Source organism: Oncorhynchus keta, chromosome 25, assembly GCF_023373465.1.
Source record: "Oncorhynchus keta strain PuntledgeMale-10-30-2019 chromosome 25, Oket_V2, whole genome shotgun sequence".
NCBI lineage: Eukaryota > Metazoa > Chordata > Actinopteri > Salmoniformes > Salmonidae > Oncorhynchus > Oncorhynchus keta.
The window spans coordinates 21,043,143-21,066,702 of NC_068445.1; the positions used below are offsets into that span (position 1 = coordinate 21,043,143).

The 23,560-nt window shown below is 46.9% G+C and overlaps 1 protein-coding gene across 3 annotated transcripts in view; it reads right to left on the reverse strand.

Annotated features, from left to right (window-relative positions):
- Positions 1-23,560, reverse strand: part of LOC118358395 (EMI domain-containing protein 1-like) — a 104,202-nt gene that overhangs the window by 24,199 nt on the left and 56,443 nt on the right. For all 3 annotated transcript variants that reach the window (XM_035736183.2, XM_035736182.2, XM_035736184.2), the window contains 3 exons: positions 4,685-4,795; positions 4,384-4,445; positions 3,972-4,104 (listed from right to left, as the gene is read on the reverse strand). In XM_035736183.2, the coding sequence (XP_035592076.1) occupies positions 3,972-4,104; positions 4,384-4,445; positions 4,685-4,795 (306 nt within the window). The remainder of the gene's footprint in view (positions 1-3,971; positions 4,105-4,383; positions 4,446-4,684; positions 4,796-23,560) is intronic.

The following is a 23,560-nucleotide window of genomic DNA, read 5'->3' on the forward strand; positions in this document are numbered from 1 at the left end:
TGTTGTGTCATCTGCAAACTTGATGATTGAGTTGGAGGCGTGCATGGCCACGCAGTCGTGGGTGAACAGGGAGTACAGGAGGGGGCTGAGCACGCACCCTTGTGAGGCCCCAGTGTTGAGGGTCAGCGAAGTGGAGATGTTGTTTCCTACCTTCACCACCTGGGGGCGGCCCGCCAGAAAGCCCAGGACCCAATTGCACAGGGCGGGGTTGAAACCCAGGGTCTCCAGCTTGATGATGAGCTTGGAGGGTACTATGATGTTGAATGCTGAGCTGTAGTCAATTAACAGCATTCTTACATAGGTATTCCTTTTGTCCAGATGGGATAGGGCAGTGTGATGGTGATTGCATTGTCTGTGGACCTGTTGGGGGGGTATGCAAACTGAAGTGGGTCTAGGTTGGCCGGTAAGGTGGAAGTGATATGATCCTTGATTAGTCTCTCAAAGCACTTCATGATGACAGAGGTGAGTGCTACGGGACGGTAGTCATTTAGTTCAGTTATCTTTGCCTATTTGGGTACAGGAACAATGGTGGTCAGCAGACTGGGGACAGCAGACTGGGATAGGGAGCGATTGAATATGTCTGTAAACACACCAGCCAGCTGGTCTGCGCATGCTCTGAGGACACGGCTAAGGATGCCGTCTGGGCCAGCAGTCTTGCGAGGGTTAACACGTTTAAATGTTTTACTCACGTCAGCCACAGAGAAGGAGAGAGGGTGAGGGTGCAGTTTTTGTTAGCGGGCCGCGACGGTGGCACTGGATTATCCTCGAAGCGGGATTATCTGGAAGCGTGACGTCGGTGTCCGTGACGTGGCTGGTTTTCTTTTCGTAGTCCGTGATTTCCTGTAGACCCTGCCACATACGTCTCGTGTCTGAGCCGTTGAATTCCGACTCCACTTTGTCCCTGTACCGGCATTTCGCTTGTTTGATTGCCTTGCGGAGGGAATAACTACACTGTTTATATTCAGCCATATTCCCAGACCTCTTTCCATGGTTAAATGCGGTGGTTCGCGCTTCCAGTTTTGCGCTGATGCCGCCATCCATCCACGGATTCTGGTTAGGATAGGTTTAATAGTCACAGTGGGTACAACATCTCCAATGCATTCTTTATAAACTCACTCACAGTCAGCGTATAGATCGATGTTGTTCTCTGAGGCTGACCAGAACATATCCCAGTCCACGTGATCAAAACAATCTTGAAGCGTGGATTCCGATTGGTCAGACCAGCGTTGAATGGTTCTAGTACATTCTGTTTGAGTTTTTGCATATAAGACAGTAGGAGCAAGATGGAGTTGTAGTCGGATTTGCCGAAGAGAGGCTGGGGGAGGTATTTGTATGCATCGTGGAAGTTAGAGTAGCAGTGATCGAGGGTATTACCCCAATTAATATACTGATAGATTTTAGATAGCCTTGTTCACAGATTTGCTGTGTTAAAATCCCCAGCTACAATAAATGCAGCCTCAGGATATATGGTTTCCAGTTGACATAGAATCCAGTGGAGTTCCTTGAGGTCCATCTTGGTGTCTGCTTGAGGGGCAATGTACACAGCTATGACGATACCTGACGAGAATTCTCTTGGGAGGTAATATGACCGGCATTTGGTTGTAAAGAATTCTAGGTCAGGTGAGCAGAATGACTTGAGTTCCTTTATGTTGTTATGATTACACCATGAGTCGTTAATCATGAAGCAACAACATATCCAGAGAGAGCCATGTTTCCATGAAACAGAGAATGTTACAATCTCTGATGTCTCTCTGGAAGGCAACCCTTAATCAAATTTCATCAACCTTGTTGTCAAGAGATTGGACATAGGTGAGTAGTATACTTGGGAGCGGTAGGCGATGTGCACGTCTACGGAGCCTGACCAGGAGGCCGCTCCGTCTGCCCCTTCTGCGGCGCTGTTGTTTTGGGTCAGCCTAAGGACTCGATGTGAGCCGACCATCTCTATCGGCACCATCTTGCTAAAAAGAAAGTTGCAAAATGCATCAAGCGCTATGATGAAACTGGCTCTCATGAGGACTGCCAAGGATTACCCAGAGTTACCTCTGCTGCAGAGGATAAGTTAATTAGAGTTACCAGCCTCAGAAGTTGCAGCCCAAATAAATGCTTCACAGAGTTAAAGTAACAGACACATCTCAACATTCAGGGGAGACTGAATGAATTAGGCCTTCATGGTCGAGTTGCTGCAAAGAAACCACTACCAAAGGGCTCCCAAGTGGCGCAGTGGTCTAAGGCACTGCATTACAGTGCAAGAGGCGACACTATAGTCCCTGGTTTGAATCCAGGCCGTATTACATCCAGCCGTGATTGGGAGTCCTATAGGGTGGTGCACAAGTGGCCCAGCGTCGTCCGGGTTTGGCAGGGGGAGGACATCATTGTAAATTATCTGGCTTGCTTAGTTGAATAAAGGTTAAATATATACAAAAAATAAAGGACACCAATAATAATAAGAAGAGACTTGCTTGGGCCAAGAAACACGAGCAATGGACATTAGACTGGTGAAAATCTGTTCTTTGGTCTGATGAGTCCAAATTTGAGATTTTTGGTTCCAACCACTGGGTCTTTGTGAGAATAGGTGAACAAATAATATCTGCATGTGTGGTTGCCTCTGTGAAGCATAGAGGAGGATGTGTGCTGGTGTGGGGGTGATTTGCTGGTGACACTGTCAGTTATTTACTTAGATTTCAAAGCACACTTAACCAACATGGCTACCACAGCATGCTGCAGAGATACGCCATCCCATCTGGTTTGTGCTTAGTGGGACTATCATTTGTTTTTCAACACGACAATAACCCAACACATCTCCAGGCTCTGTAAGGGCTATTTGACGGAAAGTGATGGAGTGCTGCATCAGATGACCTGGCCTCCACAATCACCCAATTGAGATGGTTTGGGATGAGTTTGGACCGCAGAATGAAGGAAAAGCAGCCAACAAGTACTCAGCATATGTGGGATCTCCTTCAAGACTGTTGAAAAAGCAATCCGGGTGAAGCTGGTTTAGAGAATGCCAAGAGTGTGCAAAGCTGTCATCAATGCAAAGGGTGGCTACTTTGAAGAATCTCAAATATAAATATATTTAACACTATTTTGGTTACTACATGATTCCATATGTATTATTTCATAGTTTTGATGTCTTCACTATGATTCTATAATGTAGAAATTGTAAAATAAAGAAAAACCCTTGAATGAGTATGTGTGTCAGAACTTTTGACTGGTACTGTATACACGGAGCAGATAATTTCTCTCTCTCTCAAAACTACTAAGACTGACCCACAAACATTGTCTGTGTGGCAGGACAAACATAATGGTGCATTTACATTCTTCAACAGGCCTCAGAAGGCCAGTGAGGATCTTAACCTAAGAGAGCGTTTGGCTAAAACAGATTTGAATGTAATTGGATGGAAGTTGATACACTATTGAAAAGCCTTTTGAAAGTGCACCAGCAGAACACTCTATCTTTCTAGCTGCAGCCAACGCTGGGCTGAGCTCCAGGGAAGGAGAGGGCTTTCATGCCCTGAAGTGTTCACTTTCCACACAACAGAACCCTGAAAGAGAGCAGCGCAGACAACTGGAAATTAGTGTGTGTGTGTGTGTGTGTGTGTGTGTGTGTGTGTGTGTGTGTGTGTGTGTGTGTGTGTGTGTGTGTGTGTGTGTGTGTGTGTGTGTGTGTGTGTGTGTGTGTGTGTGTGTGTGTGCGTGTGTGTGCGCGTGTGTGTGTGCGCGTGCGTGTGTGCGTGTGTGTGTGTGTGTGCGTGCGTGCGTGCACGTCTCTCTTTTAGCGACAGAAGAAATATGATATGGGGGAGGAGAGCTGTTTGAGATGCAATGGAGAACAAATTACAGCACACAAAGAGAGCCATGCAGAGTGATTTTCTAAGAAATGATCAAACATAACCCGCTTCACTCAATACAGTAGGAATACATGGTTGTTCCTAAAACCTGCCCATCCATGTGTATAGGCGACTTGTACGTACCTACGGATCCCTGCTCGCCAGGGGCTCCTTTGGTTTGTGGAGCCCTTGTCTGTGAGGAAGACTCCGGTGCCGTTCCTTCTTCACCCTGTAGGTGGCGGTGAGAAGTGGAGGCAGGAGAGGTCAGCACTTGGACCTATTGGATAAAATAGGAAAGAGAGAAATTTGAAGAGATGTTTTAATTTACATTTTCATTAGGATCCCCATTATCCGACACCAGTGCCAACAGCTAGCCTTAATGGGGTCCGACACATAACGAAAAAGACAATACAGATAAAATACTTTACAATTTATTGTAGTGTGCATGTGTTTTCATCTATCAGAGAAATGCCAATGCCTTTCAAATGGACTCATGATCAGAGACTGTAGCCTCTCGCTGCAGCACAGTTTTCAGTAGAGGAGTCCATGACTGTACCTTTTCCTCCAGTGAGCGGAGTCTGTCTGTCAGGGCTGTGAATCGACTACAGTTGAGGCAATCTGGAGAACAGACAAAGAAAAAAATACTATACGTGGACAAGTGTCGATATCTGCAAAAAGCACTTCCAAAAATGTACTTCAATGAATATGAGAAACATGGGGCCTGAGTGTTAAAGCAAAACATTGTAAAGGAGATAAATTGGATCCCAGGTGTTCTGAATCTGATGATATTTAAAAGAGAAATATGGTTCCAGGTGTCATAGTACAGTATGAGAGAGTGTTAGGGTCCTAGTTCTTACTGGTGGAGAGCTGCTCCCCTGTTCCTGCTTCTGTGCGGGCAGAGGCAGGAGGTCGGCGGAGAGTGGACGGCTTCCTCACCGCCTCCTGAGCCACCAGCTGGTTTCCTGACTCTGTAGCAGAAGAGGAAGGGGAGGTTGAAGAGGAGTCATTTCAGTAGACCACACAGTGAGTTCATACAGTCGTCATTCCGTTATGATGCACTAAGTCAGTCATGCAAATTGCCCTTATAAGCAGTGAGGCTTCCAGACAACAGCACAATCAGTCCACATCAACAATAAAATACCAACCCTCCCACAAAGTATTTTCACTCAATTTCAGAATGCTCAGTGGTGCCAATATTCCCTTGTCAATTCAGTATTCTTTTTTTATTCCATTATTTTTATTCACATGATTTGTCATTCTGATTATGATGAAGCACAGTGGCAGGCTAGTTGGACTGCATGAGAGAGTTCTGCTCTGAAAGCCCTGGACAAAAACTATCTAGCGTCCTGTGACTGCAAGGAGACAGGGAGCTTCTCTCTACCAGGTGACCTCACCAACACCACTGTCAGGGTGGGCTAGCAGGTGAGGAACACAAGGGAGAGGGATGGAAAGAGAAAGAGGGAAAGAAAGATAGAAAGAGATAGAAAGAGGGATGATAATGCTAGAGCAGGCGTGACTTTTATCTCTGTTCTGTATCCCATCCATAGAGCCATGATTGCATGGAACTCCATTCCATCTAAGATTGCTCAAGTAAACAGCAAACCTGGCTTTGAAAAACAGCTTCACAGCACTTCAACTCCTCTCCCATATTTGAACACATGATTTGATGTGTATGTATGTACTGATATGAATGTATAACTCATAGTCTAGTGCTACTGAATTGAGTCACTATTGAGTCAGTACAGAACCTTTCAGTTATATTTTTCTTGTTTTAATTTATTTAGTTCTGTCCTTGAGCTATTCTTGTCTATTTTCTGTATTATGTCTGGTTTCATACTGTGTGAGGACACCAGGAAGAGTAGCTACTGCTATAGCAACAGCTAATGGGGATCCTAATAAAATACCAAATACTATACTGTAAACATCCTACAGAAGTAGGATCTTAATTTGAGCCAGTTTGCTACAGCAAGGAAATAATCCTGCAACAACACGAAATGTGAATTATTATGTGGATTATAATTAATGGATACATTTGTCTTAGGGCAAATCAAGTCTGGCATTTTAAAGGGAAAATTACAAACTTTAGAAGCCTTTTTATACCTACAAGTTTGCATTTCCTGCTGTGCAGAAAGATTCTCAGCAAAGAGTGATCAAATGATTTGTACACTGCAATTGTATCAAATTCACACACAACAAAAGCTACATGTGGCCATACTGCTTTCATGTTGGTATGATTTGATTGAATATAAAAACAGTTTCAGCTCTGAGTGCTCTGTTCTATCTCGCCTGTGGGAGTTTGTGTTCCTGCGGGTTGGGGATGTTTTAAATGGGCAGACCTTTGTGGAGTTCCACACTGTCTCCTCTGTGTGTGTTAGTGTTGTTGTGTCTGTATGACCCAGGTTCTGCGGACACAAACAAGAGTCTGGGTTCAGCACCTCGTTAGACGCCAGCCAACACCTCTTCTCAGAGTCAGCTGGAGCCAAACACACTGCAAACCACTGGCCAACACTGCCTGAGCTCACTCAATCTCTCTCTGTCATTCACACAGTCAGCCACACTTACTGTAATATATATTATGTGCTACTGATGCTCGTCAGTGACAGCACAGACAGAAATACAGTACAAAGAGTTCATGTTCTGTTCAGAGTTCAGTGGGAGAAAGCAAAAGAGGACAAAAGAGAGCACAACAGAAAGAGTTAGTGCCCATAAAGAGAGAGAAGGAGAAAGGGAAATGAACAGTGTAAATGGGTCCTGCTCCAGACACTTGCCCTCAATCTTTGTGGATTTGATTTTCTATATCTTGGGTTGAAAGGCTTTCTCAGTGGGCCACTACTAGCGCATGTGGAAATGAAACAAGGTTCGAGCTGAGACTGTAAATCAATGGTATGTTCTGAGGAATGTGTAAAGATGTACTGCTAAAAGCCCTATCTTCCATTTCAGTAAGAATTCAAAATTAGCGGCGAACTTCGAGTGGGGAAATAACACAGTCTTCGTTCTGCTCCATGTCCGTCTGTCTGCCTGTCTATGTGAGGGTGTGTGTGTGTGTGCGTATGGTAGGGGAGATGTCCTATGGAGACCAGGTAATATTGATGACAGTGTCCGATTTCAAATAGGCTCGGAATTGATAATATACCCCTGCTCCAGAACGCACTGAAGGCACCTCTAACCCAGACTCCCTTTCCGACAGACAGCACTTCTTTTCTCTTTAGATTATAGACCATTCACGTGCCAAGATCCACCCTCCCACACTTAAACACATTGTATAAAACGTTCAGCTGGCTCAGGCACTCAGACAACCATCCCCCACACACCCCAACTTCCATTCTCTCACTCTCTCTTTCATTCACTCTGCCTGTCCATGTCTCAAGTTTGAGAAATCACAGGATAACAAGTCAACTTATTCCCTATATTCCCATAGACAGTGTCTGTGAAGCAGTGTGTGTTGACTTGGATGTGCTGAGTGTGATCTATTCATCTGGGCCAAGAGTAACAATGTCGGGGCTTGTGACTGGTCTCTCTCTCTCTCTCTCTCTCTCTCTCTGCTAAAGGGGGGTCAGAGATACTTGCCTGAGTGCTTTTGACCCTTGACCCTGTGATGCTCTGGGCCCTAATCAAGGTTTGAATCAGAGCTCTTCATTAGAAGAGACCCCTGTGGAGAGAGGAGAGGTTGTCCTGACATCAGCTCTGTGTCTGGTTCCGGGCTCTGTGGCTGACAGGACAGGACAGGACACAGAGCACAGCACAAGGGGGAGTTTTCCACTGTTTACAAACACTGACAAGTCATTTCCTCCCCACTGGCCTGGCCTGCCTGGTGGAACTCTCTCAGGAGACAGAGGGAGAGGGGTGAAGGTCACACCACTGCTGTGTCAGGGTTAATTAAAATCTCATTAGTGTTATACAATTATCCACAGCTCTGAGTGTGTGTGTCACAGGAGGTTGGTGGCACCTTTATTGGGGAGAACAGGCTCGTGGTAATGACTGGAGTGGAATCATTGGAACAGTATTACATACACCAAACACATGGTTTCCAGGTGGTTGATGCCATTCCATTTGCTCCGTTCCGGCCATTATGAGCCGTCCTCCCCTCAACAGCCTCCACTGGCGTATATATGTGTGTGTATGTGTGTGTCAGTACTGGCAGTAGGAGCATAACGCCTTCCCCCTCTGTGACTGTGGTTACCAAAATAACTCCCTCCAACACCCTTTAAGAAGCCCCTGAGGGCCCTCCATGGCAGTCCGGGGGAGGCCCCTGACAGCACACAGTCACAGGGAGAGGGGGCTGGGAGCCATCCTCTTCCTGTGAGACAAAGTCTCACCAACCAGCAGGCTTGTGTGTGTGTGTGTGTGTGTGTGTGTGTGTGTGTGTGTGTGTGTGTGTGTGTGTGTGTGTGTGTGTGTGTGTGTGTGTGTGTGTGTGTGTGTGTGTGTGTGTGTGTGTCATATTAAATCAATGTTCATTGGTCGTGTACACAGATTTGCACATGTTATCGCAGGTGTAGTGAAATGTAGTAATACCTAGGAATAAAAAAAAACAATACACACATAATCCAGAAAAAGTCTGAAATATAAATATACATACATATACACTACACTTCAAAAGTTTGGGGTCACTTAGAAATGTCCTTGTTTTTGAAAGAAAAGCACATTTTTTGTCCATTAAAATAACATCAACTTAAACCGAAATACAGTGTAGACATTGATAGGGACTTGTGAGGTGTCTGTTTCTCAAACTTGACACTCTAATGTACTTGTCCTCTTGCTCAGTTGTGCACCGAGACCTTCCACTCCTCTTTCTATTCTGGTTAGAACCAGTTTGCTCTGTTCTGTGAAGGGAGTAGTACACAGCGTTGTACGAGATCTTCAGTTTCTTGGCAATTTTTCGCATGGAATAGCCTTCATTTCTCAGAACAAGAATAGACTGATGAGTTTCAGAAGAAAGTTTTGAGCCTGTAATCGAACCTACAAATGCTGCTCCAGACACTCAAATAGTCTAAAGAAGACCAGTTTTATTGCTTCTTTAATCAGAACAACAGTTTTAAGCTGTGCTTACATAATTGCAAAAGGGTTTTCGAATGATCAATTAGCCTTTTAAAATGATAAACTTTTGACCTCCCGAGTGGCGCAGTGATCTAAGGGACTACATCGCAGTGCTGGCTGTGCCACTAGAGATTCTGGTTTGAGTCCAGGCTCTGTCACAGCCGGCCGCGACCGGGAGGCCCATGGGGCGGTGCACAATTGGCCCAGCATCGTCTGGGTTAGGGAGGGTCTGGCCGGCAGGGATGTCCTTGTCTCATCGTGCACTAGCGACTCCTGTGGCGGGATAGGCGCAGTGCACACTGACACGGTCGCCAGTTGTATGGTGTTTCCTCCGACACATGGGTGCGGCTGGCTTCCGGGTTGGATGGGCATTGTGTCAAGAAGCAGTGCGGCTTGGTTGGTTTGTGTTTCGGAGGACGCAAGGCTCTCGACCTTCGCCTCTCCTGAGTCCGTACGGGAGTTGCAGCGATGAGACAAGACTGTAACTACTACCAATTGGATACTATGAAAACTGGGGAGAAAAGGGGGATGAAAAATAAATAAATAAATAATAATAATGAACTTGGATTAGCTAACACAATGTGCCAAAGAGAACACAGGAGTGATGGTTGCTGATAATGGGCCTCTGTACGCCTATGTAGATATTCCAATCAAAATCAGCAGTTTCCAGCTACAATAGTCATTTACAACATGAACAATGTCTACACTGTATTTCTGATCAATTTGATGTTATTTTAATGGACAAAAAATAAGCTTTTCTTTCAAAAACAAGGGCATTTCTAAGTGACCCCGCTCTTTTGAACGGTAGTGTACATTAAGGGTTAAGGTTAAGGTTAGGGGTTAGGGAATACATGTTTTGGTGTGTGTGTGTGTGTGTGTGTGTGTGTGTATTTGTGTGTGTGTGTGTGTGTGTATTCGTGTGTGTGTGTGTGAATTTGTGTGTGTATTTATGTGTGTATTTGTGTTTAATGGTCCAAGGTCAGTCCTCCAGTGTTACTTTCCCAGTGAAAATAAACCAGACCATTCTGCAGCCAGCCTAGCCTGCCCAGAGAGCACAATTCCTCCTTCTTTTCTTTACAGAGCCCATTAATGCTCCAACTCACTCTAGGCTCCCTCTCCTTAGCTCATTATTTTCCCTGGTTTATTTATTCTCTCTTTGATATGCAAAAGACGTAGCCATGTGCAGACAGACAGCCCTCGTGCTAGGAAGGCCTGTCTTCTGGAGGTATTTCTATTGCTAAAATGTCTATTTGTTTCTCAATACATATGGTCTGTAATGGTGGGAGGGTGATTATATGCAAGCTCACACACATCTCGTCTCAGTGGTGGCCTTGATGGAGTTTAATCAACAACGAGGTGTACATTTAAACTATGTGATTTTACCACAGCACAGGTCAGAACCTGAGAATGAACTCTGTCAGAGGGGACTGGGGCTCTGGCTACACCTTCTCCTCCTCCTCCTTTAGCTTGAGTTTCATAAGACTGGTTTAGCTCAGAGCCAGAGGTTCCCAGAAGGAGGTATGGGGTCTGAGGGAGCGGCGAGCAGCTGTGGACACAGACCATCCAGTCAACACAGGGCTGGGCCGGGCTGGGGAGGGGAGGAATCGTCCTGATCTGATCCATCTCTGTCTGCTCAGAGAGTGACCGGGTGCTGCTGACCAGCCAGGCCAGGGAGTTTTTATCTGTCACGCTGCTGTTGAAGCCTTCATGAAGACTAAAGACCACTGGTGCATGTGGACAAAGATTTGGATGCATCTGTAGATGCATTCCTCTTAGACAAAATTATGATCCTGCGAATATTCCTTACAGAGTGGCTGGCTACCCTTTGTCTATGAGTTCTGACCCAGCAGTTTCACTGGTTTATTAGTGTGACTAAAATGGGCATATGATAACAAATTTGGGTGATGCTCCTCCAGTTCTCTCTGTCTCTCTGCCTCCTCTCATTTGCTCTCTCTCTCTCTCTCTCTCTCTCTCTCTCTCTCTCTCTCTCTCTCTCTCTCTCGCTCTCTCTCTACACATGGCTTCCATCTCCCAAATTGCGTTGGGACCATGGTATCGTCACTGTGACCAACCCGAGACTCATCTTCAGTGGGCCAACCCAAAACTGCCCTGCACCCCAGCGTTTATAGTGCTTTCCCAGGATTCCAGCTTTGCTTTTATTAGGTGATTGGCTGAGAGGGAGGGGTGGCCTACATCATGAACTGCCACTCTCCAGTGACCCCCCACCTCAGCCTGCAGTGGTGAGGCCCACAATTTCTTCTCACACTGCAGTGCCCGCTGGGTTCCTGTGGGACTCTGTAATTAGGGTCAGTTGTATGGGGAAGGGGAAGGGGGGGTCCTTGGGCCAACATGGACTATCTCCAGAATTCACTATAAGGGTAGGTTAAGCTCAGAGTCTTTCCACGGACACTCACACATATTTGGCTACACACACAAACACACACTGCTAAGGCAGACCTGCTGCAGAGGTGTTGGGCCAGCCAAACTGCAACTGAAACCAGACGTGGCCTTTAGGACCCTGAGGTGAGGGGTGGAGTGGTGGGGGGTCAGGGAGGGGCTCTCACCTCCTACAGACACATCTCACTTCATCAGTCAACACCAGCAGGCCGGCAGGCAGACCAGACAGTCAGACAGGAGATCCCTGGCCTCCAGACACCCCCCCTCCCTCCACTAGTCTAGACCTTCATAACTCCATCGCTAATGGGTCTGAGAACAGACTAAGACTGCCTGGGATCTTTAACAAACACTTCGCCTGGCCACTCAATGGAGTTTTGGAACTTGTGTGGTTGCAGTTACTGACTTCATTCTAATGCTTTCCTCTTGTTCTAGAACACACCTGTGTGTTCTGATTCCAGTTAAGATGATAAAGGTAGACTCAGCTAAATTACATTGCCACGAGTACCACTGCAGAAATTGCGATAAGTGAGATGCAAGACTTCACTCCCACACTGTCACACACAGTGTCTGCGCATGTGTATGGGTTCACTTCGATGTTGTTAGAGCGTGGTAGGTACGGGACTAATCTCGGTCACCCAGAAGTAAAAATCTTGAAAAGTTGTCACTTTACACATGAATCTGTCCACGAGAGATTAGTACGGGACCAAAACAGTGGGGAGTTTAGCCTCGCTCTTCAACACTCTTAGTTGTTGCAGAAATTGACCCACTATGCTGTTTACTTTATGCACCTACGTCATATCGCTGAGTTTACCTTCACCTGGCCACTACAGAGTAGACAGACAGGCTCAGCAGGGTGACACTAACCCTAAAGCAGCCCATGCCCAAGCTGTCTCATAATATGGAGCACAGCCAAACACACAAACACACACACGCATCCATACACGCGCACAAGCTCCCGTGCCCACGCATGTACACACAAGTTCCTACAGTAGTGTAGTGCTGGTCTGTCAGCCCTGTCAGCTCATCTATTCCATCCAGATGTGCACGCAGACGGACCTCTAATCTCCCGCCTCCTCTTCCCAGACAGGGGCTGCTCCTTCTGCCCCCTCTCTTCCTCTCTCCCTCTCCCTCCCTCTCTCTCCCATACCTGTGGTGAGGCTGATGGCAGGGGCAGGGTCCCAGACGGCTCTGTGGAGCCTGGTTGCCACCCCACCTTCTCCCTGGCAGGCAGAAGCTGTATGCTGCACTGGTGTCTATCTGCCTGCCTGCCTGTCTGTCTGTTCATCTGTCTGTCTAGAACATTTACATCTGCTCCTACTGGGACCCTGTATGACTGACTGGTTGCTATGGACAATCTTTCAATTCATTTCGCTCACCTCCCACTTCTCCTTCCACTCCTCTCTGACCCTCTGGTTATTATTTCCCAACTGCCTGGTCTGTGGTTACCTACACTGAAGTGCAGTCCTCTGGCCCCCCTGACAGTTTTCACTGCTGAGAATGGCTCCAAGACGCTCTCATAAATAATAATGACTATAATAGTGAATACAGAAACCATGAGCTGTTTCATAATCTCTCTCTCCCCTCACTTTCCCTCTGACCTTTGAGTATATTAACTACAGTACCTCCCTCTCTTGCTGCCTGACCACTTTATTTCTCTCTCCAAAATATCCCTTTCTTTTTTTCTCTTATCTGCTTCAGCACTCTGTCAGTCCTCTCAGTAAGTTTCATCTCACCAACATGATGTCTGGATGCCCACAACAACAACAACTGGGTGTGTTCATAGAGCAAGCCACAGGAAATAAAACTATTCTGAAATCCTATATTCCAACAAACAGATGTGAAAATGCAAGGCTAAACATGGTTTAAAAAAGCGGAGTTTAAAAGTAGAAACATAATAAGACAATGCTCTCCCCTTCATCCCCCAAAACATGGGGATTGTTAGTGTACGGCACAATGGAAACAATTATCTTGGTGCCGTGAAAACAAACAACGCTGTGGTCTGTGTAAAGTGGCAAACATTAGCAGCAGGCACATCTGGGGAAATGAAGCATGCTGCGTTTGAGACGGTGTGCGGTTGGGATGGGCTGCACCACAAATTCGCTCTACGCTTTTTAAACATTTCCTCCGCTTGAAAGTAACAGATGTCCAATAAATACGTGAGGCAAAGGCTGACGTTACCAAATCCCAACATCACTTTTTATTAAGACAGACACAAAAACATTGGAAAACTATAAAATCTCCTTCCTTTCATGCCCCCGTCTCGTGACCCCAGCTGACCTGCATGCAGACGCCTCCCTCATCACCCTCTCCCTCCTCTCTCAATTAAATTCAAAAAGATATATTGGCATAGGACACATATGTTAAATCAACAATAAAAAAATTTAACAGTAACATTACACTCACAAAAGTTTCAGAGGAATAGTGAGATTTCAAATGTCATATTATGGCTATGTACAGTGTTATAACAATGTGCAAATAGTAAAAGTACAAAAGGGAAAATAAATAAACATAATTATGGGTTGTATTTACAATGGTGTTTGTTGTTGCCCTTTTCTTGTGGCAAAAGGTCACAAATCTTGCTGCTGTGATGACACATTGTGATATTTCACCCAATTCATATGGGAATTTATCAAAATTGGATTTGTTTTCAAATTCTTTGTGGGTCTTTGTAATCTGAGGGAAATATGTATCTCTAATATGTTCATACATTTTGTGAGCAGTGTGCACATAGCCTATCTTCTCTTGAGAACCAGGTCTGCCTACAATGGCCTCTCTCAATAGCAAAGCTTTCCTTAATTTTGGGTCAGTCACAGTGGTCAGGTACTCTGCCACTGTGTACTCTCTATTTTGGGTCAGTCACAGTGGTCAGGTATTCTGCCACTGTGTACTCTCTATTTAGGGCCAGTCACAGTGGTCAGGTATTCTGCCACTGTGTACTCTCTATTTAGGGCCAAATAGCATTCTAGTTTGCTCTGTTTTTTGGTCAATTCTATCCAATGTGTCAAGTAATTATCTTTTTGTCTTCTCATGACTTGGTTGGGTCTGCTTGTGTTGCTGTTGCTCTGCTGGGGCTCTGTGGGGTCTGTTAGTGTTTGTGAACAGAGCCCCAGGACCAGCTTGCTTAGGGGACTCTTTTCTAGGTTAATCTCTCTGTAGATGATGGGTTTGTAATGGAAGGTTTGGGAATTGCTTCCTTTTAGGTGGTTGTAGAATTTAATGGCTCTTTTCTGGATTGTGATATATTTTTGATATTTGAGGATGTTTTTGCAGAATTCTGCATGTAGAGTCTCAATTTGGTTTGTCCCATTTTGTGAATTCTTGGTTGGTGAGCGGACCTCAGACCTCGCAGCCATAAAGGATAATGGGTTCTATAACTGATTCAAGTATTTTTAGCCAGATCATAATTGGGATGTCGAATTGTCTCTCCTTGTCTCTCAGATAGTTCACAGCCATGTGAAAGTTACCTGTGGTGCTGATGTTTAGGCCGAAGTATGTATCATTTTAGTCTGCTCTATGGCAACGGTGTCTACATGGAATTTGTATTAGTGGTCCTGGCAACTGGACCTTTTTTGGAACACCATTATTTTTGTCTTACTGAGATTTACTGTCAGGGCCCAGGTCTGAATTAATCTGTGCAGAAGATCTAGGTGCTGCTGTATGCATTCCTTGGTCAAGGACAGAAGCACCAGATCATCAGCAAACAGTAGACATTTGACTTCAGATTCTAGTAGAGTGAGGCCGGGTGCTGCAGCCTGTTCTAGTACTAATTTGCCAATTCGTTGATATATACGTTGAAGAGGGTGGGGCTGAAGCTGCATCCCTGTCCCACCCGATGGCCTTATGGAAAGAAATGTGTTTTTTGTCAATTTTAAACACACACTTGTTGTTTGTGTACATGGATTTATAATGTTGTATGTTTGCCCACCAACACCGCTTTCTATCAATTTGTATAGCAGACCCTCATGGCAAATTGAGTCAAAAACGTTTTTGAAATCAACAAAGCATGACAAGATTTTGCCTTTGTTTTTTTTTTTTTTTTTTTTTTGTCAAATTAGGGTGTGCAGGATGAATATGTGGTTTGTTGTACGATAATTTAGTAAAACGCCAATTTTACATTTGCTCAGTACATTGTTTTCACTGAGGAAATGTACATCTCTCTCTGAGGAAATGTCTCTCTCTCTCTCTCTCTGAACCCAATAAGAGTATTGTCCTGTGATGTGTCTTAGCAGTCCCTCCCTCCCTCCTCCTCCCCCTCCCCTCATTCCCCTTTAATGGTCACCAGGGAGACCATTAAAACCAGGAGCATTGTACTACTGACAGTGCCTGGGTGAAACCACACTATCCTCTGTTGTGTGTTTAGAGTGACAGGGAGGGACCGTCTGTGAGATCCTCCCTTCTTGTCCTGACACAGCACAGTAATTAAAAAACCCAGTCCTCTCAGCCAACACACAGCCACAAACGGCTCAACAAACAAGTGTTCCAAAAATAACTGGGTCCAGGAATCGGCCTGCCTACTCACTTCCAGACACACACCATTTCCATAGCCACAGATATAACCACAGACACAGCCACATATATAACCACAGACACAGCCACATATATAACCACAGACACAGATATATATATATATTTCACCTTTATTTAAGGCCAGTTGAGAACAAGTTCTCATTTACAACTGCGACCTGGCCAAGATCAAAGCAGCCCAGCAAAGCAGTGCGACACGAACAACAACACAGAGTTACACATGGGATAAATGTACAGTCAATGACAATAGAAAAGTCTATATACAGTGTGTGCAAATGTAGTAAGATTTGGGAGGTGAGGCAATAAATAGGCCATAGTGGTGAAATAATTACAATTTAGCAATTAAACACTGGAGTGATAGATGTGAAGAATATGAATGTGCAAGTAGAGATATTGGAGTGCAAAGGAGCAAAAAAATAAATAACAATATGGGTTGAGGTAGTTGGATGGGCTATTTACAGATGGGCTGTGTACAGGTGCAATGATCGGTAAGCTGCTCTGACAGCTGATGCTGAGAGTTAGTGAGGGAGATACAAGACTCCAGCTTCAGTGATTTCTGCAATTTGTTCCAGTCATTGTCAGCAGAGAACTGGAAGGAAAGGCAGCCAAAGAAGGAGTTGGCTTTGGGGACGACCAGTGAAATATACCTGGTGGAGCGCGTGCTACGGATGTTGCTGCTATGGTGACCAGTGAGCTGAAATGTAACCACAGACACAGCCACAGATATAACCACAGACACAGCCACAGCCACAGATATAACCACAGATATAACCACAGACACAGCCGTTGATATAACCACAGACACAGCCACAGATATAACCACAGATATAACCACAGACACAGCCGTTGATATAACCACAGACACAGCCACAGCCACAGATATAACCACAGATATAACCACAGATGTAACCACAGATATAACCACTGACACAGCCACAGATATTACCACATACACGGCCACAGATAAAACCACATACACAGACACATATACCCACAGCCTTTCCCTGCTCACTGAGGTTGGACACAGCAAGTACAGAGCAGCTCCGATCATGTGCATTACTATACATTACTATGTATTAATACTTCGCAATGAGATATTGTCACGACTTCCACCGAAGTCGGCTCCTCTCCTTGTTCGAGCGGCATTCGGAGGTCGACGTCACCAGCTTTCTAGCCATTGCCACTCCATTTTTCATGTATCCATTTGTTGTGTCGTGTTCCCTTCACACCTGGTTTTCATTCCCCAATCAATCCGTATGTATTTATTCCTCTGTCCCCCATCATGTCTTTGTGTAAGATTGTTTGTGTTACGTGTATTTTGGAATTGTGGATACTGTTACGCGCATTACTTTTTGTCTATGTTCCGTGTTCGGGCACATTTTATGTTACTTTGTGCTGTCATTTTGGACCGGAATAAATAGTGCGCCTGTTCACTACACTCTGCTCTCCTGCACCTGACTCCTGTGCCTCCAATACACACTCCTAACAGATATGAAGTCCATGCTCACGATGCATAAATTCTAAAACAAAATCACACCCACTGAGGAATTGATTAGCTAAATTTGACAATACATAGTAAATATACACACAGTTATTAGAAGTGCCTTAAGAGGCATGTAGTGTATTGCACTCTTGGCTTGAACATTTTTTAAATCTGTGAGAAAAGGAAAGTTTGTAGCTTTTATTCTAAGAACCCTGATCTTAAACCCAGGTAAGAACACTGATCTTAACCCCAGGTAAGAACACTGATCTTAAACCCAGGTAAGAACACTGATCTTAACCCCAGGTAAGAACACTGATCTTAACCCCAGGTAAGAACACTGATCTTAACCCCAGGTAAGAACACTGATCTTAAACCCAGGTAAGAACACTGATCTTAACCCCAGGTAAGAACACTGATCTTAACCCCAGGTAAGAACACTGATCTTAACCCCAGGTAAGAACACTGATCTTAAACCCAGGTAAGAACCCTGATCTTAAACCCAGGTAAGAACCCTGATCTTAACCCCAGGTAAGAACACTGATCTTAAACCCAGGTAAGAACACTGATCTTAAACCCAGGTAAGAACACTGATCTTAAATCCAGGTAAGAACACTGATCTTAAACCCAGGTAAGAACACTGATCTTAAACCCAGGTAAGAACACTGATCTTAAACCCAGGTAAGAACACTGATCTTAAACCCAGGTAAGAACACTGATCTTAAACCCAGGTAAGAACACTGATCTTAAACCCAGGTAAGAACACTGATCTTAACACCAGGTAAGAACACTGATCTTAAACCCAGGTAAGAACACTGATCTTAAACCCAGGTAAGAACACTGATCTTAAACCCAGGTAAGAACAGAGATGAGGGCTATTTCACACACTTTGGTTTTCTGCACTAAGACACCCTGCAACAACACGACGCTGGGGGAATTCTTGGCCAGTGAACCCTGTACTCTGGCCTTGCTCATTACCCTGGGGGGTGACATGGGCTAAGTTCCAAATGGCACCCTATTCCCTATTTAGTACACTACTTTGACCAGGGCCCCTATGTAATGCACTACTTTTGACCAAAAGTAGTGCACTATATAGGGAATAGGGTGCCATTTGGGACACAGTCAAATGAGCCCACTCTGCCCACAACACCAGCCAAGCATAAAGCAGCCCAGTCCAGCCATGCAGCTAAACATCCTGCCCCATGTCTAATGCTATATACAGAAGGTTCTGTGGGAGTAAACGCTGTGGCCTAAATGTTTGAAGGACAAGCCGACTCCAACACACATAGTTTATATGCCACAGTAAAACCCAGATCACTTGTTATAGCTCTGGGGCCTGGTGTTGCTCCATCAGCCCATAGCACTGTGTTTTCCCTACAGAGAGAGCTGATCTGTCCGTGAGAGCAGATGAGGGCAAGGCTTATTAATAAAAGGCTTAAAACACTTCCAGCTTCCCCTCCCGTCACCACCCACCTAAATAACCAGCAAAAATCAAGAGCCCCCTCTGACAACAACGCAACTGTATCCATGGCAATGAAAAACAAAGGTTTTGCTTTAATGCATTGACTGACTATATGAGAGTGACTGCACAGCTCCCCAAGCCAGGCGGCGGTTGCCAGACGTAGCTATTCCAACTCCCCTTTCTGTGATATTCTGCTCCAAAAGCAAACCATAAACCTTCCTTACTGCTACCATGTTGTTGTTATGTTGTGTTTCTGCCTTGCTATGTTGTGTGTCTTAGTTCTCTCTTTATGTAGTGTTGTCTCTCTTGTAGATATGTGTGTTTTATATATATTATATATTATATATATTTTTTTAATCCCAGGCCCCCATCCCCGCCGCAGGGGGTCTTTTGTCTTTTCAATTGGTTCTTAATAACTGACTTACCTAGTTAAATAAAGGTTAAATAACAGGCGCGGTGAGCACCAGGGACAGGCGTGGTGAGGGGGGGCCAAGCACCAGGGACAGGCGCGGTGAGGGGGGGCCAAGCACCAGGGACAGGCGCGGTGAGGGGGGGCAAAGCACCAGGGACAGGCACGGTGAGGGGGGGCCAAGCACCAGGGACAGGTGCGGTGAGGGGGGGCCAAGCACCAGGGACAGGCGCGGTGAGGGGGCCAAGCACCAGGGACAGGTGCGGTGAGGGGGGCAAAGCACCAGGGACAGGCACGGTGAGGGGGGGCCAAGCACCAGGGACAGGTGCGGTGAGGGGGGGCAAAGCAACAGTGACAGGCACGGTGAGGGGGGGGCCAAGCACCAGGGACAGGCGCGGTGCGGGGAGCCAAGCAGCAGAGACAGGTATGGTGAGGGGGGGCCAAGCAGCAGGGACAGGTATGGTGAGGGGGGCAAAGTAGCAGGGACATGCACGGTGAGGGGGGCCAAGTAGCAGGGACATGCACGGTGACGGGGGGCCAAGCAGCAGAGACAGGTATGGTGAGGGGGGGGGGGCAAGTAGCAGGGACATGCACAGTGACGGGGGGCCAAGCAGCAGAGACAGGTATGGTGAGGGGGGCCAAGCAGCAGGGACAGGTACAGTGAGGGGGCCAAGCAGCAGGGACAGGCACGGTGAGGGGGGCCAAGTAGCAGGGAAAAGCACGGTGAGGGGGCCAAGCAGCAGAGACAGGTATGGTGAGGGGAGGCCCAAGTAGAAGGGACAGGTACGGTGAGGGGGGGCCAAGTAGGAGGGACATGCACGGTGAGGGGGGCAAGCAGCAGAGACAGGCACGGTGAGAGGGGGGCCAAGCAGCAGGGACAGGCACATTGAAGGGGGCCAAGCAGCAGAGACAGGTATGGTGACGGGGGGCCAAGCAGCAGAGACAGGTATGGTGAGGGGGGGCCAAGTAGGAGGGACATGCACAGTGAGGGGGGGGGGGCAAGCAGCAGGGACAGGCACATTGAAGGGGGCCAAGCAGCAGAGACAGGTATGGTGACGGGGGGCCAAGCAGCAGAGACAGGTATGGTGAGGGGGGGCCAAGCAGCAGGGACAGGTACAGTGAGGGGGGCCAAGCAGCAGGGACAGGCACGGTGAGGGGGGCCAAGTAGCAGGGACATGCACGGTGAGGGGGGCCAAGCAGCAGAGACAGGTATGGTGAGGGGGCCCAAGTAGAAGGGACAGGTACGGTGAGGGGGGGCCAAGTAGGAGGGACATGCACGGTGAGGGGGGCCAAGCAGCAGAGACAGGCACGGTGAGAGGGGGGGCCAAGCAGCAGGGACAGGCACATTGAAGGGGGCCAAGCAGCAGAGACAGGCACAGTGAGGGGGGGGGCAAGCAGCAGAGACAGGTACGATGAGGGGGGGCCAAGTAGGAGGGACATGCACAGTGAGGGGGGCAAGCAGCAGGGACAGGCACATTGAAGGGGGCCAAGCAGCAGGGACAGGTATGGTGAGGGGGGGCTAAGTAGAAGGGACATGCACGGTGAGGGGGGCCAAGCAGCAGAGACAGGTATGGTGAGGGGGGGCTAAGTAGCAGGGACATGCATGGTGAGGGGTGGCCAAGCAGCGGGGACAGGCACGGTGGGGGGGGCAAGCAGCGGAGACAGGCACGGTGAGGGGGGGCCAAGCAGCAGAGACAGGCACGGTGAGGGGGGGCCAAGCAGCAGAGACAGGCACGGTGAGGGGGGCACAGCAGCAGAGACAGGCACAATGGGGGGGCCAATCAGCAGAATCAGCCACATTGAGGGAGGCCAAGCAGCAGGGACAGGCGCGGTGAGGGGGACCAAGCAGATTCAGCTCCTTTTAGGGAATTGCCCATTTCGCTTCCTCCACATTATAGGCCATAATTGAAATGTTCCAATGGGACTAGTATGAGAGCCATACTTAGGTAGCCTGGTTTCACTTGTGTTGTGGTTGCTTATTTTCCGTGTCAGTGTTTTGTTCCATACTGAACTGTTTCGGTTTGTTTTTTCATGTGGTCGTTTATTGTTTTGTTCAGTGTTCATTATGCTTATTAAAAAAACTAAGATGAACATTTACCACGCTGCGTATTGGTCTGATCCTTGCTGCTCCTCCTCAGAAGAGGAAGAGGAAAGCCGTTACACTTGTACAGAGCAGAGGGAGAGTGCCCGGAAAGAGTGCTAGGTACACAGTACTTCCTGGTTTATATTCATTGTGTTATTGTAAATTCAGTGCTTATGCATCAGTAGTTCCAGACATTATGCTAATGTATAAGTCTCCCAAGTATTCAGGCAGAGATGGCACCATACTGACATGTACAATAGCACTGAGGTCCATCTATGTATACAACTCTGCACTCAAGTCCTCTGGTTTCCTAGCAGAGGTTGTAGCTATGGAAGACAGACATGGAAGACTGGATGGTTACAGGGTCTGCGGGCCAGCCAGCCAGGCAGTAAGGCAGCCAGTAATTATGTTAACAGTAGAAGATCTTTGTTGTGGTCCTGATTCACAGAGACACAGACTACAGCGGACAGATAGCTGGGTCTCAGAGGCCTTGATTTAGATAGCCTATATATTCTTCAAATATAAAAACGTCACAGTCGATTTAGGCCGACTGTAAAACCTTAGTGCATAAAAACGCAGGAAGGCATAGCTACATCTAAAAGAACAGTATGTCTCTTCCACTAGATAAATGAAGAATAGCAGGAGCTGATGGTGGGTTACAGGAGAAAGAGGGGAGAGCACATCCCCATCCACATCCACAGGGCTGTAGTGGAGCCCATGGCGTCCACATCACTAAGGACATAACATGGTCCACACACATCTGCACAGTCGTAAAGAGGGCACGACAGTGCCACTTCCCCCTCAGGAGGCTGAAAAGATTTAGCATTGGCCCTCAGATCCTTAAATAGTTATGCAGCTGCACCATCGAGAGCATCTTGGCTGGCTGAATCATCGCTTGGTATGGCAAATGCACCGCCCTCGACCACAAAGTGCTACAGGGGGTGGTGCAGACAGCCCAGTACATCACTGGGGCCGAGTTCCCTGCCATTCAGGACTTCTATATCAGGCGGTGTCAGGCCCGAAAAATTGCCAAAGACTCCAGCCACCCAAGCCATAGACTGTTCCCTCTGCCCCCGTCCGGCACACGACTCCGGAGCATCGGCTCTCAGACCAACAGGCTCTGAGACAGCAGGAAGACTGATAAATAGCCATAAGAACGCTAAATAGTTCATTAAATGGTTACCCAGACTATCTGCATGAATCGTATCTTGCACTGACTATGCACACTCACAAGACCATGCACACTCACAGGACTGCACATCCTTTGCTCTCAGAAAAGCCTCAATTCGTCGGGATATTTACATTTACATTACATTTAAGTCATTTAGCAGACGCTCTTATCCAGAGCGACTTACAAATTGGTGCATTCACCTTATGACATCCAGTGGAACAGCCACTTTACAATAGTGCATCTAAATCTTTTAAGGGGGGTGAGAAGGATTACTTTATCCTATCCTAGGTATTCCTTAAAGAGGTGGGGTTTCAGGTGTCTCCGGAAGGTGGTGATTGACTCCGCTGTCCTGGCGTCGTGAGGGAGTTTGTTCCACCATTGGGGGGCCAGAGCAGTGAACAGTTTTGACTGTTCCTCAGTGGTAGGGAGGCGAGCAGGCCAGAGGTGGATGAACGCAGTGCCCTTGTTTGGGTGTAGGGCCTGATCAGAGCCTGGAGGTACTGAGGTGCCGTTCCCCTCACAGCTCCGTAGGCAAGCACCATGGTCTTGTAGCGGATGCGAGCTTCAACTGGAAGCCAGTGGAGAGAGCGGAGGAGCGGGGTGACGTGAGAGAACTTGGGAAGGTTGAACACCAGACGGGCTGCGGCGTTCTGGATGAGTTGTAGGGGTTTAATGGCACAGGCAGGGAGCCCAGCCAACAGCGAGTTGCAGTAATCCAGACGGGAGATGACAAGTGCCTGGATTAGGACCTGCGCCGCTTCCTGTGTGAGGCAGGGTCGTACTCTGCGGATGTTATAGAGCATGAACCTACAGGAACGGGCCACCGCCTTGATGTTAGTATATATATATATAGGGATATGGACTCTGCAAGGTGTCGAAAGGGTTGACTCCAATACTTCCTACAGTTGTCAAATTGGCTGAATGTCCCTTTTATTTATTTTTTATTTAACCTTTATTTAACTAGACAAGTCAGTTAAGAACAATTTAGAACAAATTCTAATTCACAATAACGGTCTACCTCGGCTAAACCTTCCCCTAACCCGGATGACGCTGGACTAGTTGTGCGCCGCCCTATGGGACTCCTGATCACGGCCGGTTGTGATACAGCCTGGGATCGAACCAGGGTCTGTAGTGCCGCCTCTAGCACTGAGATGCAGTGCCTTAGACCGC